This window comes from Salminus brasiliensis, chromosome 1 (assembly GCF_030463535.1).
Source record: "Salminus brasiliensis chromosome 1, fSalBra1.hap2, whole genome shotgun sequence".
NCBI lineage: Eukaryota > Metazoa > Chordata > Actinopteri > Characiformes > Bryconidae > Salminus > Salminus brasiliensis.
Genome location: NC_132878.1, coordinates 6,842,154 through 6,856,753, shown reverse-complemented (window position 1 = coordinate 6,856,753; position 14,600 = coordinate 6,842,154). Strand labels below are relative to the sequence as shown.

The 14,600-nt window shown below is 43.9% G+C and overlaps 2 protein-coding genes and 1 non-coding gene across 3 annotated transcripts; all 3 read left to right on the top strand.

The window, feature by feature from the left end:
- Window positions 1–716: 716 nt before the first annotated feature.
- On the top strand, window positions 717–6,467 carry surf2 (surfeit 2). The gene is made up of 6 exons (XM_072692746.1): window positions 717–1,044; window positions 1,822–1,973; window positions 2,881–2,984; window positions 5,076–5,276; window positions 6,053–6,186; window positions 6,364–6,467. Exons 1-6 carry the CDS (start codon window positions 970–972, stop codon window positions 6,445–6,447), a joined length of 750 nt encoding a protein of 249 aa, XP_072548847.1. The 5' UTR covers window positions 717–969; the 3' UTR covers window positions 6,448–6,467.
- Window positions 6,468–8,863: 2,396 nt separating this feature from the next.
- LOC140572291 (uncharacterized) lies at window positions 8,864–14,115 on the top strand. The gene is made up of 2 exons (XM_072692745.1): window positions 8,864–8,952; window positions 10,079–14,115. Exon 2 carries the CDS (start codon window positions 10,131–10,133, stop codon window positions 11,955–11,957), a length of 1,827 nt encoding a protein of 608 aa, XP_072548846.1. The 5' UTR covers window positions 8,864–8,952; window positions 10,079–10,130; the 3' UTR covers window positions 11,958–14,115.
- Window positions 9,808–9,971, top strand: LOC140538445 (U1 spliceosomal RNA). Its single transcript, XR_011977760.1, has one exon. It is a non-coding gene; the product is annotated as a U1 spliceosomal RNA (small nuclear RNA).
- Window positions 14,116–14,600: the final 485 nt, after the last annotated feature.

The following is a 14,600-nucleotide window of genomic DNA, read 5'->3' as shown; positions in this document are numbered from 1 at the left end:
AATACATTAAAACCTAAAAAAAATCGAATAAAATATTTTTGTGTCAATATTAAATGCAAATCACGCGCAGTTACTATGGTTACTGTGTATTTCGTCTGTATTATTTTCCATGATTATTTTTCATGTATTAATATTTGATTTTTATTTTTTTAATTATTATAAATACATTTCTAATGTATTATAAATCAAATACAAGGCACTATTATGCATATAAAATATAAATATATTAAACACATATAGCAGTTATTATCGTAGTAATGTTATCATTATACAATACTAATTTTAATATCGTGTATAGGTTTAATAAGCTTTATTTTTTTGTATTAAAATGTTTTTAAATATATTACTTTATTACTTAATTTGTGATTTAATGTCCGGCAGTGGTAAGAAATATTTTAATATAATTTCAGATTCTATTCTTATTTTTTTATTATTATTATTAATGAAACATTTGAAAACATTGGCATGACTAATTTTATTTATAGTTTTTATGTGTTTGCGTAATTAATGAATAAATATAAATAATTGATAGAACTTACAGGCACGATAGCGTGCCTGTTAAAATATTTGTAGGCAGTAATAAAATTTTTAATATTTTAATATTATTTATTACTAATTAACCGAATTAATTAAGGCAGTGCTTGAACGGCATGAGCTTTTATTTTGTATTGTTTTCTGTAGGCGCTGTTGAGGTCGCCTCTCTGAGTTGAGGACCCTCGGCGTGACATCATGGCCGCGCTGTCTACACTGTGATCACAAACACAGTCGCAGACTTTCTCCATCACAGCTGAGCTGAATGGTCAAATCTAGCAGTTTTCACGCTGTGGTTGGAGCAGTCGGGGGGTTAGTGTGGGGTGGTGGTGGTCTGTGCTCTGTGCTCTGGTCTAAAGGCACACTGCGCTCCTGAGATCAGTCGTTTGAGAGGAACACGAGGGTTTCCACACGTGGAAGAGCTTCAGCTGTGCAGAGATGGAGGATCTACCAGCCGAGCTGAGAGACTTCCTCCAAAACCAGCCTTTTCTGCAGCTCACTGAGGACAAGAAGGTGCTTCCCTACTTCTAATGATCTGCACTTTAGAGAGGTTCTGTCTGTTCTGTAGGCCTCCTTCACTCTCAGCTCTCAGCCTCACTTCTTCATAGCTTGAACTCCAAGACCTCCTTTAAGATTCTGGTCCATGTGGACACCTCCATGCTCTAAATCTCCCCCTCAAGGTGTACAAATTCAGGTCCAATGACTGGAAAGAACCTCTGAAGAACACTGAACTATGGTGGTAAACCCTGGTCATGAAGGGATGCACATGGTCAGCAACAGCACCCAAATAGTCTGTGGCCTTCAAGCCAGGTTGGGTCCATGGAAGGTCATGCTTCAGACCAGGCTAGGCATTTTCGGTCTGTCCACTGTTGGAGAGCCTGTGCTGAGCCACTGCAGCCTCAGCTTTCTGTTCTTGGCTGAAAGAAGTGGAACCTGATGTGGTCTTCAGCGGTTGTAGCCCATCTACCTCAAGGGTGGACGTGTTGCTGTGAATTCTGAGACGCTTAGTTGATGCCAGGGGTCATCTGATTGAGGTCTAGGTCTCATTGAGGGTAGATGGGGAATTGGGAATTGTGTAGATGGGGCCCCGGACGTCCTGGGACTGTGCCTTGAAGACTGATGCAGTAAAGTGACCTCAGGTCTGGACTGAGCAGCACAGTATTAAACCAGAACCGTGTCCGAGAGCTACATCCTACAGGTCTTCTGGTTTTTCCTAGTACAGGCCCTCCTTCAGGGATTAACTGACTCGTCCAATAGTCCAGTCTAATAAACGCTGTTCTCCTCTTTCAGATCAAGTGCTCTTTGAATGGCCATGAGCTTCCCTGCAACCTTACGGAGCTGCGGAATTTCACGTCTGGTATTAAGTTCAAGAAACTGTGTGCCACTGCTGAATTTAACTACAGCCAGTACGAACCACACCTGGTCCCGAGCACAAAACAACCGTAAGTCCAGCCGCTGCAGTCCTGAGGTTTCTTCTAGTTTGCATTAGAAATCTGTTTGAATGGTTTTATGCATTCGGGCCTAGATTTAAGTTTTATGCTCCAAAATATTAGATTTTATATCTTATTATTATTTTTTCCCATTTTCCCCATGGTTCACCAGTTACCCCACCCATGCATATTCTCCCCCTATCACATGCAATGCTCCCGACACTGGGAGGGTAAGGACCGACACCTGTGCAGCCAGCTAGCACAGACGTCAGTGACAGCCCCTTATCCCGCTGAACCACTCGGGGGTCCTGATTTCGTATATCTGGTATGATTTGTCAACAGTGGCAAATGAGCCAAAACATTATGAATATTAGAATGGTCATAATGTTTTGGCTCATCTGTGCGTTTCCCCACTGTTGATAAATCATATCAGATATATGAAATCCGTGGCCCTGAGTAAATAACAGTGATATCTTGTATTGGTATGGTCTGGAATATACGCTAAATGGACAAAAGTATTGGGACACCTGGTCATGCATTGATTTTAAAAAAAGGTATTAAAAAAAGATTTGATCCTGCTATTGTTGGAGTAACTGGAGCAAGGCTTTCTAGTAGGCTTCAAAGCATTGCTCGAGATGTTGGATGATCACCAAGTGAGCACCTCATCCCTAACTTCCCAACTCCTCCTAAAAGCATTGGATTGAGCTCTGACCGTCGTTCCAGAGAACACTGTTCCGCTGCTCCACAGCTCAATACTGGTGGGGGTGGCTTTATACCCCTCTAGCCAATTTGGACCTAAACTGAGATCCAAGGCTTCTTTCAGAGCTTTCGTCTTCAGCCAGATGGCAGAAATGGGCTGAATTATGGCCTCATATTAGTTTAGCTATATTTGCTAACATTTGCATTTCTTTCACTACAGAAATCACCTTTTTTGCAAGCTGACCCTGAGACACATCAACCGCGTGCCTGAGCATGTTCTACGGCACGTTAACGGAAAACGATATAAGAAGGCTCTAACTTATTGTAAGTACCTCTCTTATAATAACGTTAATAATTAAATCGTGTTGATTTTTTTTAATGAATATTTTTACTGTAATTCAACTTTGTGTTCAACTTTGTCATTATACTGTACATACAGTACAACCAAACAGTCAGGCTAAGTCTCCAGTGCAGAATAGGTAGGACATACGATAGGGCAAGGTCTAGAGGCCCTAAATTCAGCCATGTCACTCCACTACTGCATTCTCTCTTCACTGGCTTCCTGTTGCTGCCCGCATCAGATTTAAAACCCTGACACTGGCCTACAAAGCCAAGAATGGACCAGCCCCTCCGTACTTGATGGCAATGGTCAAAAGCCGATCTGCACCAAGAGCCCTTCGAGCTTCAAGTAGGGCTCGGCTCGACCCGCCATCCCTCAAAATCCGCGGAAGACGAGCGTCCAGGCTTTTTTCTGTCCTGGCACCAAAGTGGTGGAACGAGCTGCCCCTGGGTGTCCGAATGGCCGAGTCGCTCGTTGTCTTCAAACGCAGACTGAAGACCCTCCTCTTCTGAGAGTACTTGGACGATTAGAGTACTATGGTCACCTTATTGTCTTGTATTTAGTGATGTCTAAAGCTTAGAGGTATCCTTTGATTTATTGGTCTATTCTAACTAGCTGAGGTTTTTCTTGGGTAAATAGTGAAGCACTTTGTAAGTCGCTCTGGAGAAGAGCGTCTGCTAAATGCCATAAATGTAAATGTAAAGGCAAAACTCGAGACAGGGTGCTGCATTAGGGCTGGGTGATCCAAGACGATTACCTAATTTTATTGTTCATCTTTTGAATCTGTTTTCCATTGGTAGCTACACGATAGATCCAGAAAGATCTAAAGAGTAAATGCAGTGACTTCAAAGGGACCTTTATTGTGTATTCTCAGTTGTGTGATGTGTAAATAGTAATTAATGTATGACTTGTGGGGTGGAAAAAATGCTCAGATGCAGTGTTTCAAGCCTATTTACCACCCTGTTACTTTACCTCAGAATGAAACCTGCTGGTTTTTGCTTTTACGGCGGGCTCATGGGAAAGGGGTGGATAAGCTATACCTTCTTTCGGCTGGTTTACAGCACCAGCAACAGATCAGAGACGCCACGTATTACAGCATAGCTTTAACACTGCAACAAAAAAAATCTTGCCAGATAGCACGGCTGTCCTCTCCTTGTGTCCTCCAGCTTTTAGCCTGGCCCTCATTTGCTTCCCCGGATTTGGCTCTCTGAAATCGTACCTTTTCATGAATAAAGTAAGCCGGCTCTTTCCCTTCTGATGTGGGTTTAGCTCCAGTTTGGTTCAGCCGACATAGAGACCAGTTTGTTTTTGGGAAACAATGGAAAGAAGAGACGGTAACAGCTAGCGTCCGGTAGTGTTAGCTTTTAGATTAGCACCGGACGGACTGGACGGAGAAGTCGTGGTTACGAGGCCTGGTTCCTGTAGTAACCTGTATTTCCATAACTAGCACAGTCTGGAGGTGATGAGCTGCTCTCCAGTATCAACACCACCTTATTCTCCTGGAGCCACCATCAATTTTTACCGTTTTACCAGCTTAGACTGACTAGAGCTTTCTCTAGGGGTTTATGTAAAATTTTGGGGTGTGAATATAACAAGTGGAGTCTGTGATGTAACAGTTTTGGGGTTTTGGAATCGGCCCGTTTTCCAGCTCTGTTTTGGTTCTGCTGGATGTTCTTTTGAAGGAGGAACTGCAGTGTTGGAGGTTCATGGTTTGTCACTTCCAAGTACTGAACTCTCATTATTCAACTATGCCAAAATGAATGCAGTAAGGCCCCTTTAAGATGTGGTATAGAGGTCTAAGGGGCCGAGTACTGGCTAGTAGGGTAATAAAGTCCTCCAGAATTAGATGCGTAGGAGTCACTAATACTCCTGTGGCTGAGTGCAATCAAATTGTCCTCACATAAGTGTTCCAACGTCTACTGGAAAGCACAAGCAGCTGTTAACCCAGCAGATATCGCAGCAAATATCCTTGATTTTAGAAGATCATTGGTGTCTACAAACTTTTGGACACATTGTAGATTTGACTTGGCTTTAGCTCTTTAAATCTACTGGACTAACAGCCGATCTCGTTTCAGATGAGGAGTGTATGAAGAAAGGGGAGAAGTTTGTTCCAGCCCGCCTCAGAGCGACGAACCGACCCAAACACACAGATGATGACATGGAGAGGGACCGTGAGAAAGGACACAAGCAGAAGCAGGACAGTGGCATCTGGGCCCCCACCTCCAGTGGAGAGGAGGGCAGTGATTCTGAGGACAGCATGTCTGATCTCTATCCACGTCAGTATCCAACACTTTTGTTTGTTAGCACAGAAACCGCAGTCTGATAGCTAACTGTATTCATCTCTGACCTCGGTTCAGTTTAGTATGTTTAGGAAGTGTGTGCATCAGGACATCTCAGATCTCAGGGTTTTGAGTTTTTTTTTGTTTTTTTGTTTTTTGGTATAGTTTAAAAAATGTAAAAAAAAAAAAAAAAACTTATATAAAATATAGATATAAAAAAGCTTAAATATAAAACTGTAATATATAAAAATATATATTTTTAATTATAATTATATTTAATTATATTTATAATTATAAGCCTCCAGCTTTCCACACTGAGAAATGCATAGAGGAGCATTTCATTGTGCACTCTGAAAAATAAAGGTGCTATAAAGGTTCTTTTAAGCAGTGTTATAAAAGAACCTTCTGCGGTTCCAGAAAGAACCATTAGAAAAGGAGCTGTGAGTGAAGAAGCTTCAGAGGAGTAAAGAACCTTTGCATCAACTTCTTTAAACCTTAAACCTTAAAAAGCTTATTATTATATTAGTCTATTGTCACTGTCCCACGAAGACCTCGTATCTCCAGAACTGCGACTTCACAGGAGAAGGAAAATACCTTCTTAACTTAAAGTGAAGCTGATGTAGTAGCTGAATGCCTTCATTAAAAAGGGTGTCCATACATTTTTGGACATGTGGTGTATGTACGATTCTAATCATTTGGATATCAGCATCTGCCCACGGTTGAAGTTGGTGCCAGTTAATTTTTTAATCACGGTCTCTGTCTGTTCTCCACAGCCTCCATGTTCATTCTAAAGAGCCCAGAGGAGCAAGAAAAGATGGAGGCAGATGAAGATGACTTCCAGACAGATGAGGATGAAATGGAGATTTCTGATAAAGATGAAAAACAAGTCAAACAGAAACGCAAAAAGGTCCGTTCCCAAGTTCCCAATCAAAAGTGGAAGGCAGAAGTCTAGGCCTCAGGGTTTAGCCCTAAACCTCTGAGGTTCCATAAATCCTTCAGCCGTGTTTATCTTTATAAATGTATGTTTTGATGAAAGTCGTAAGGTCGTATGGTCCTCTGATTCTACCACTCTCTGTTTTTGCAGGTCCAGGCTGCCAATTTTAACAAGAAATTGAAGAAGAACAGAAAAAGGCGAGGTTTTAAACCCATGGGCAAAGTAAAAAAATAATAAACTGATGTGTGCATTAACCTGCCTCTGTCTTTGAGTACGATACCTCACAGCCATGTTTCAGACTCTAGACCAAGATCATGGATAGAAAAGTTTCAGGACTGGCTCTGTGGCCTTCATGCTGGGGTCTAGCGGAACGCCACGGTGATCATTTTTGAACTCTTATGGAATTGCATGTATTTTAATGAGCAGATCATTGTGTAGAGAGGTGACAAATCTGAAATTCTGTAATTATTTTTATAATCAAGACAAATGAGGGGTTCCTCACCTTTTTTCATGTAATTTTTGGGGGATTTTTAAATGATCTTTTCAGCCTGATCGTTGTTCCTCATTCTGAGGTCTTGCAGTGAGGAGACGTGCCACTTCACACAGTCCTCCAGTTTGTTCAGACACAAGGGGGCGCTCCTGAACAAGTACAAAACGAATGGCTCATTTGTGCGATTGAAGTAGAGATCAGTGAGCACTGTGAGACTTTTAGCCCCCGGGGCCTGAGCGAAGGGCAGCCTTTGCTGTGGCGCTGGGGAGCAGATCAAGGGAACCCAAACCCAAAACCCTGTGATCAATAACCCATAGGCCACCACTGCCCCAGTGATTTAGCTCATCAGCCAATCAGCACTCAGTAGCTCGTTTGCTGTAGAAGAATGAAAGTATTCTGCTAATTTTATCTTTTAAAGATGTTTTAGTGTCATGCATGCTTCTACTTTATAATATTAATGATAATAATTATGATTAAATTACTAGAACAAATGGGGAAAGTAAGAAGAAGCCAGGCTCCTCATGAACCGGCTCTGGTCGGGGTTAAAACACTCACTGTAACAACTTGTTGTAAATGGGTTTCTGTACACTGTAGGTCCAAATGTTTGTGGACACCCCTTCTAATGAATGCATCCTATAAGATGTATTTCTATATTTATTTAAATATTTATATTCATTTATACACACACGTATATGTATATATGTATAAACATATACATATATATAAAACACACACACACACATATATAAGTTTCATTTATTTTTTATTTATTTGATATAATTTGCATTGCGTAAGAGATATGATAACCAGACAGACAGTGTGTGTATATAGCTGGGGGGCTTCAGTCTGAGCTTTAATATATCCTCCATATTCTCTTAAGACAAACCCATCATTGACACAGATGTGCAAATGCACACACACAGCTTGTCCAGTGCCTGTAGAAAAGTACTGCCAATAGAATAGGACTCTCTGGAGCAGATAAACCAAAATGAGCCTGTTGGCACCATGCTCAATGCCAGGCGTGGGCTAGAGGGGTATGGGGTGACCACCCTAACTCATCCCAAAGGTACTGATAGCGAGAGAATACTGTTCCACTGCTCCACAGATCAAGGTTTTATAACCCCCTATATATGTTATATATATGTTATATATACAGCCAAGAAAGCCCAGCAGCGTCTCTACTTCCTCCGGAAGCTGAGAAAGGCCCGTCTCCCTCCACCCATCCTCACCCTCTTCTATAGGGGGACCATAGAGAGCATCCTGAGCAGCTGCATCACTGCCTGGTTTGGGACCTGCACAGCCTCTGACCGCAAGTCCCTCCAACGCATTGTGAGGACAGCTGAGGGGATCATCGGAGTCTCTCTCCCCTCTGTCATGGACATTTACACCACCCGCTGCATCCGCAAAGCAACCAGCATTGTGGATGACTCCACCCACCCTTCACACAGACTGTTCTCCCTCCTGCCATCAGGAAGAAGGTACCGCAGCATCCGGTCCAACACGACCAGACTCTGCAACAGCTTCTTCCCCCAAGCCATCAGACTTCTCAACACAACTCAACTTCTGAGCTGATATCTTTTCTGTTACATGCTCTCTCTCTCTCTCTCTCTCTCTCCAACCATTTACCCCAGATAACATGGGAAGCATTTTTTGCACAAGCATTTGCACTAATAACTTTACTACCTCACTGGACTCAATATTTATTACACACTGCATAATTTGCACACTACCCCTAATTATTTATTATCCTCTGTCTGTACTGTGTTGTGTTGTCTGTCCGCACTTGTTTGTGTTGCACTTGTGTTCTGTATGCACTGTCTATGTTGCACCATGGTCCTGGAGGAACGTTGTTTCGTTTCACTGTGTACTCTGTATGTAGTTGAAATGACAATAAAACCCACTTGACTTGACTTGACTTGACTATATATATATATATCATGTGGATTTTATATTTGTATGTGTGTGTATGCTTTTAACATTTTTATTTATTTATTTATTTATTTATTTTTAAAAATAGCATCACATAAGAGCTCTGGAGACAGATGAATAGTATTTGAGTATTTAGGTGATGAGCTAAAATTAATTAATTATTAATATAAATAAGTGTACAGACTCTACCGTGGGGAGAGAGTCCGTCGCAGACAGTGTGACGTCATCAAAGCGGACCACCGTGTGTGTGTGTGTTTATAGCTCGAGGGGGGCTGCAGAGTCTGAGCTTTACATATCCTCTCTGTTCTCCCGTTTTTAAGGTAAGAAGCAGGTGTGTGTGTGTGTGTGTGCGTGCGTGCGTGCGTGCGTGCGTGTGCGTGTGCGCGCCTCGGCAGTAGCACGGTGTGGCGCTGGACCTGTAAACTGGGCTGATTCTGCAGAACTGCACACAGACCAGCTCATACTGGCTGACAGAGAGGATTTATCAGCCTTAAATTATGCTAAACGTTTATGTTATGTTTATATTATATTATATTCATTGATCTGAAATGTTAATTTTTTAATGCTATTATTTATTTATCTTCCTAAATCCTGTCTATTGGTCCCACCAGACGACTGCTCAGCACGTGAACGACAGAAAACCACAAATGGCCTTTAATGAAATTCTAATCAAAGTAGTTCAAATCAGCTCTGTCCAAATGTATGTGGACACCCCTTCAAATCAACGCATTCAGCTACTTTAAGTTGCACCATTGCTGACACTGCCTAATGCCAGGCGTGGGCATGAGGGGTGTAAAGCCCCCCCAGCGTGGAGATGTGGAGCAGTGGAAGAGCTGTGTTCTCTGGAAGGATGGATGAAGCTCCATCCAGTACTTTTTTTTTGGGATGAGTCGGGGAGGCGGTGATCATCCAACATCCTGACCTCACTAACCCTCTTCACAGCAATGCTCCTCCAAAATCTAGTAGAAAGCCTTTTCCCTGGACAGTAGAGATGGTCACTGTAACAAAAGCAGGATAAACTCTTTATTTATACATATAATTACCCATAATTTCAGAAGACACGCTAAACGAACTGGTGTCCCAATACTTTTGTCTATATAGTGTGTGTGTGTGTGTGTGTGTGTGTGTATAATCCACTGGTTAGGAGGTTAGGAACCTTATGTCTTACTTACCTGATACTTACCTGGCAGGGGAGATACCATGATCAAGAAGGTGGTTCACCCAGGGTGAGGCTCAGCCATTGCACTCCGGTTGTGCTGACCCCTGCGAATTCCCGAAATGTGGGAATCTCGACTGCATAATTTCTGGTAGTGGGAGACTGCGGTCGCGCTCTTCCCTGATTTATTTCTGGGAATTTCCCCACTGCGGGACTAATAAAGGACTATCTTAGGACTATCTTATCTTGCTTAATGCATAAATTAATTATTGTTGTATTCCTTTTTCCAGAACTGTACGTATGAGTGCCTGGCCAACACCCTGACAAGCCTGGCTGCATATCATGGCAAGTTCGACTGTGAAGTTCACATGGTGTGCTTGCCGCAATTACAAAATCCAGTCCAAGGACACCCACGACAGGTGTTTGCTTTGCCTGGGCATTCAGCATGCCAAGGAGGCCGTCCTGGAGTACGGGAAATGTCCCCACTGTGCCAAGATGGACTGGAGCACCTGCATCAAGCGTCTCACGAAGGTGCAGGAGGTGATTCACCAGGAGACCCAGCAGAGGAAAAACGAAGCCGCTCAGACTGGAGTTCAGACTAAGCTGGAGACAGTGACTCCGCCTGCCCCGGTTATGGAGTCCAGGCCAATGAAGGCGGCAACAGCTGTGCCAACCACTTCACGGACCGAAACGGGAGCACCGACTCCGTCATCTTCAACCGTACCGGTGATGTTCACCATTCTCTCCCCGTCTCCGGGTCTGTCTGAGCCTAATGCCGGCATCGTAAAGGGAACGTACGTGTCCCGTTTAGCCTTGCAGCATACGTCCGACCCGGCTCCATCTGTGGAGCATGCAAATCCTCCACCGATGCCTTCCACCTCCACTTCCACGTCCCACAAAAGGCGCCATTCGTCTAGGTGTCGTTCCTGCTGCTCGAGGCACTCAAACAGGGGCTACGGACACAGGCGCAAGCGTTCCCCATCTCCATCCTCCTCTTCATCCTGGAGCTCGTCTGAATCCTCCTGCGAGTCCGTCAAGGGCAAGAGGGCGCGCCGGGAATCGAGAAGGTCCAATCGGATGGACAGAAGAAACGGACGGCTGCTAGAGATGGTGCATCAGAAACTGGAAGCCCAGCAGAGGACCATGCAAATGCAGTGGAGCGTTCTGGAGAGGAGGATTGATGTTCTCGAGAAGAAAGGTTCCTCAGCAGCTCCTGTTCCGGTTTGCCCAAATACTGTGGAAATCTCTCAGGCTTTTAGCTTAACCCAGGTGGATCGAGGAGAACAGACCGGTTTAAATGTTGAGTCCATGGTGAGCGGATCCATCGACCCATCGGTCGTAGTAAAACAGGAAGAAACGGCAGAAGGTATCTCATGTGGTTCAAGGTCAGGTTTGTCACTTGAGGGCGATGGAGAAACTGATTCTCTGCAGTTTGCGAACGACGTGCCGATGCAAGAGGTTCTCGCATCCGAAGAGCTTCAGAATCTCATAAGTCGTGCAGCCAAACACTTGGGTGTCGATTTTCCTACCTCACCGAACGGCTCTGACCCACCGCTTCCAACCATGGTGCCGGAGTTTGAAGATTTAGTACAAATCACTTGGTCCAACCCAGCAAGCTCGAAACCCTTCAGGCCAATTTTCTCAGAGTTGTACAAGCTCCACGAATGCCAGTCTCCAGCTTATGACCATATGCCTCAAGTCAACAGCTTCATGTCCGCCATCTTCCAAGCGGTCAGGCCCTCAGGAAACAAGGAGCGGTCCATTCCTGCTGAACACTGGAAGTTCACCGAAGCTCTTGTGGAAAAGGCCTATCAGACCGCAGGCATGTTAGCCAAGACGGCAAACTATTTGAGATATCTGTCGGAGTACCAGAAGCGTCTGCTGGCGGAGATGTCTGAGGAACAGTCTTCTCAAAGGCTTCCTGCCGTTCTCGGCGAGCTGAAGCTCATTGGACAGTTCGCCTTCCAGCTCTCCTCGCATCAGGCGGAATTGTCTGGAAGGATCATGGCGGCGTCGGTGGCCGTTAGACGGCAAGTTTGGATGGCCAAGACCAACTATACGGATTCTCTGAAGGCAACGGTTGCTGACCTTCCGTTTGTTGTCGGACGCTCGGTCGGGGAGAACGCAGCTTCAAGCTCGTGTGACGGGATGTGCGGTCAGGAGACATGAAGATACACCTGTTCTCCAAAGTTCTATGTTTCTGCAGTAATTTAAAGACTTGAGTAACACGGCTGCTATTGTTGTGATTGATCTGTGATTGAAGTCCGGATGTCTCTACCAGGATCTATCTTTCCATGGTACTTTTGAGTGTCAGTTAAGCCATAACATTAGCACCACCTGCCTAATATTGAGCTGCCACAGCAGATCTGACCATTTGAGGCATGGACGCCACACAAGACCTCCGAAGGTGTCCTGCTGTGGTATCCGGCCCCAAGACATTAGCAGCAGATCCTTTAAGGCCTGTAAGTTGTGAGGTGGGGCCTCCATGGATCACATCAATGAATGTTAGGTGCCCATGATGACCTTGTCATTGGTTCACTGTTAGTCCTTCCTTGGAGCACTTTAGGTAGGTACTGACCGCTGCATACCGGGAGCACCCCACAAGACCTGTCTGATATTTTGGAGGTGTTCTGTTGACCCTCCAGCCATCTAGCCGTCACAGTTTGGTTCTTATGCTCGCCCATGTTTCCTGCTTCAACACCCTCGTCACCTTCAGGAGCTGACTGCTCACTTGCTGCCTAATGTGTAGATCCCACCCCTGGACAGATGCCACAGTAGAAGAATGTTTTTAAACTTCACCTGGTGGTGCTAATGTTATGGCTGATCAGTAGTGTATCATTCCAACAAGCCTCTAATTCAGTGGTGTAGAAGTAGATGCTCGCTACTATTGACTGACTGAAGTTGTTCATACAGTATAGTTATAGTTATATATATTATCAGGACAAAGCCTTGTATCTCCATGTCTGTTTTCTTATTTATTCATTTGTTTTATGCATCATTTGCAAACCTCAGCTGCTCTGCTCGTTAGGTCGTGGGAACGTTTCATGATGGATGGTCCAATAGAAAAGATCTTAAACTACATCTAATGGGTTCTAGTTACACTGATGTCCATTAAATGTTATTGGTTACTTGTGGAACTAAGTGCCAGCACCATCTCCGTCAAGAGTCGAGGACGTCCACCACCCTGGAAAGAAGACACTGATGGCTGCTAGAGATGGTGCAGCACAGGGACAATACAAATGACTGGATCCATCCACCTGTTGTCTTTTTTGTTTTGTTACCCCTCCTTTTTATTTGAAGTTAGCTGCTGTTTTGGAGATATGAGGTTTTGCTCCTAATGTGGCGTGACCAAGTTATCTCTTCTAGAGCCAGTTTTACCTCTGCCGATTGTCCCGAACACTACGCTGTACTGTAGAATTTAGCCTATTAAATTGTCTCAGTCATCCAGCTTAATCCATGTGTGGTCCGTAGACTAAAGTCCTGACCCTAAATCCTCTACACCCCCTGCTGGGGTCCTGCTCAGACATGCACTACCTTGACACCCCTTATAAACAATGCATACGGCCCTTCAAGTTGCACTCATTGCTAGTCCCTGTACAGAAGTACTGCCAATACAATAAGACTCTCTGGAGCAGATCTGCATAAACCTATTGGTACCATGCTGCCTAATGGCAGGCGAGTGCTAGAGAGGGGTATAAAGCCCCCCAGCATTAAGCTGTGGAGTAGTGGAAGAACTGTGTTTTCTGGAATGATGATGGTGCTCCATCCAGTAAGTTTGAATGGGAGGAGTTGGGGATGATGATGAAGTGGGGTGGTGATCATCCAACATCCTGACCTCACTAACGCTCTTGTTGCAGAATGCAATAAAATCCTCACTGCAGAGCTCCTCCAATATCTATCTAGTCTAGAGACAGTTACTCCAACAAAAGCAGGATAAACGCATGTTTAATACCCTTGATTTTGGAACAAACAATGAAAAAAAGAGTGGTTGTCCAAATACTTTTGTCCAATTTGTGTAGTTTGTGTCTGCTACACCTGCCAAATAACAAATAGTAGATTTAGATGTGTTTAAGCAGAGAATGCACCAGACTGTGTCGGTCACTGGTTTTCCAGGACCAGAATTAAAGATCCCTCCTCTAAACGGTGGGGTGTGGTGGGACTTTTTTCTTGTCTGATATTTTTTAACATGCTTGTAAACATGCGGTCAATGTGATATTGGACACATAATGAAGCCCAGGAATCCATTACTGTACCTTCCCTTGGTTACAGCCGACAGCTTGCCTACATGTCTATGTGATTTACCTCACTAAATAAATGGTGGTGTTGAGTTGCAGCTTAAGCAGCTTAATTCATGTGTGCAGGTGAGTGCACAGTACAAATAAAGGCACAGAAATCAGAGTAGTTGTCCTTGGCAAACCAGGCCTAATCTTCAAAAACCCACTGAGAGTACAAGCTGAGCATATATTCGTGGGAAGCCACTTTACACTCGCTGTATAGTGATTTTTTTAGGGGTGTTTTCAGAAATCCATGTCCATCCTTATAATGAGTGGACTGGGAAAGCATATCCAACTAAAAACAAATGGAAAAACAGCTGAGAGGACCAGGACTCAAAAGAAACCATAGATGGCAACCATAACAACACCATAGCTACCACCTGAAACACTTAGGAATACCATAGCAACCACTTTCATTCAACGTTCCTAGTGACCGTGTTGCAATGGCCTAGCAACTGTGTAGAAAATCACTTAAACTGCTAATATTAATATAATTAATATTATGCATTGTAGCTAATTAGCAGCATTCTGCCAAGTC

Coding starts and splice junctions, on each gene's coding strand:
- surf2 (XM_072692746.1), top strand. CDS start 970: ATGGAGGATCTACCAGCCGAGCTGAGAGACTTCCTCCAAAACCAGCCT. Junction 2,985..5,075: donor TAAGAAGGCTCTAACTTATT/GTAAGTACCTCT, acceptor ATCTCGTTTCAG/ATGAGGAGTGTATGAAGAAA. Junction 5,277..6,052: donor CATGTCTGATCTCTATCCAC/GTCAGTATCCAA, acceptor TGTTCTCCACAG/CCTCCATGTTCATTCTAAAG.
- LOC140572291 (XM_072692745.1), top strand. CDS start 10,131: ATGGCAAGTTCGACTGTGAAGTTCACATGGTGTGCTTGCCGCAATTAC.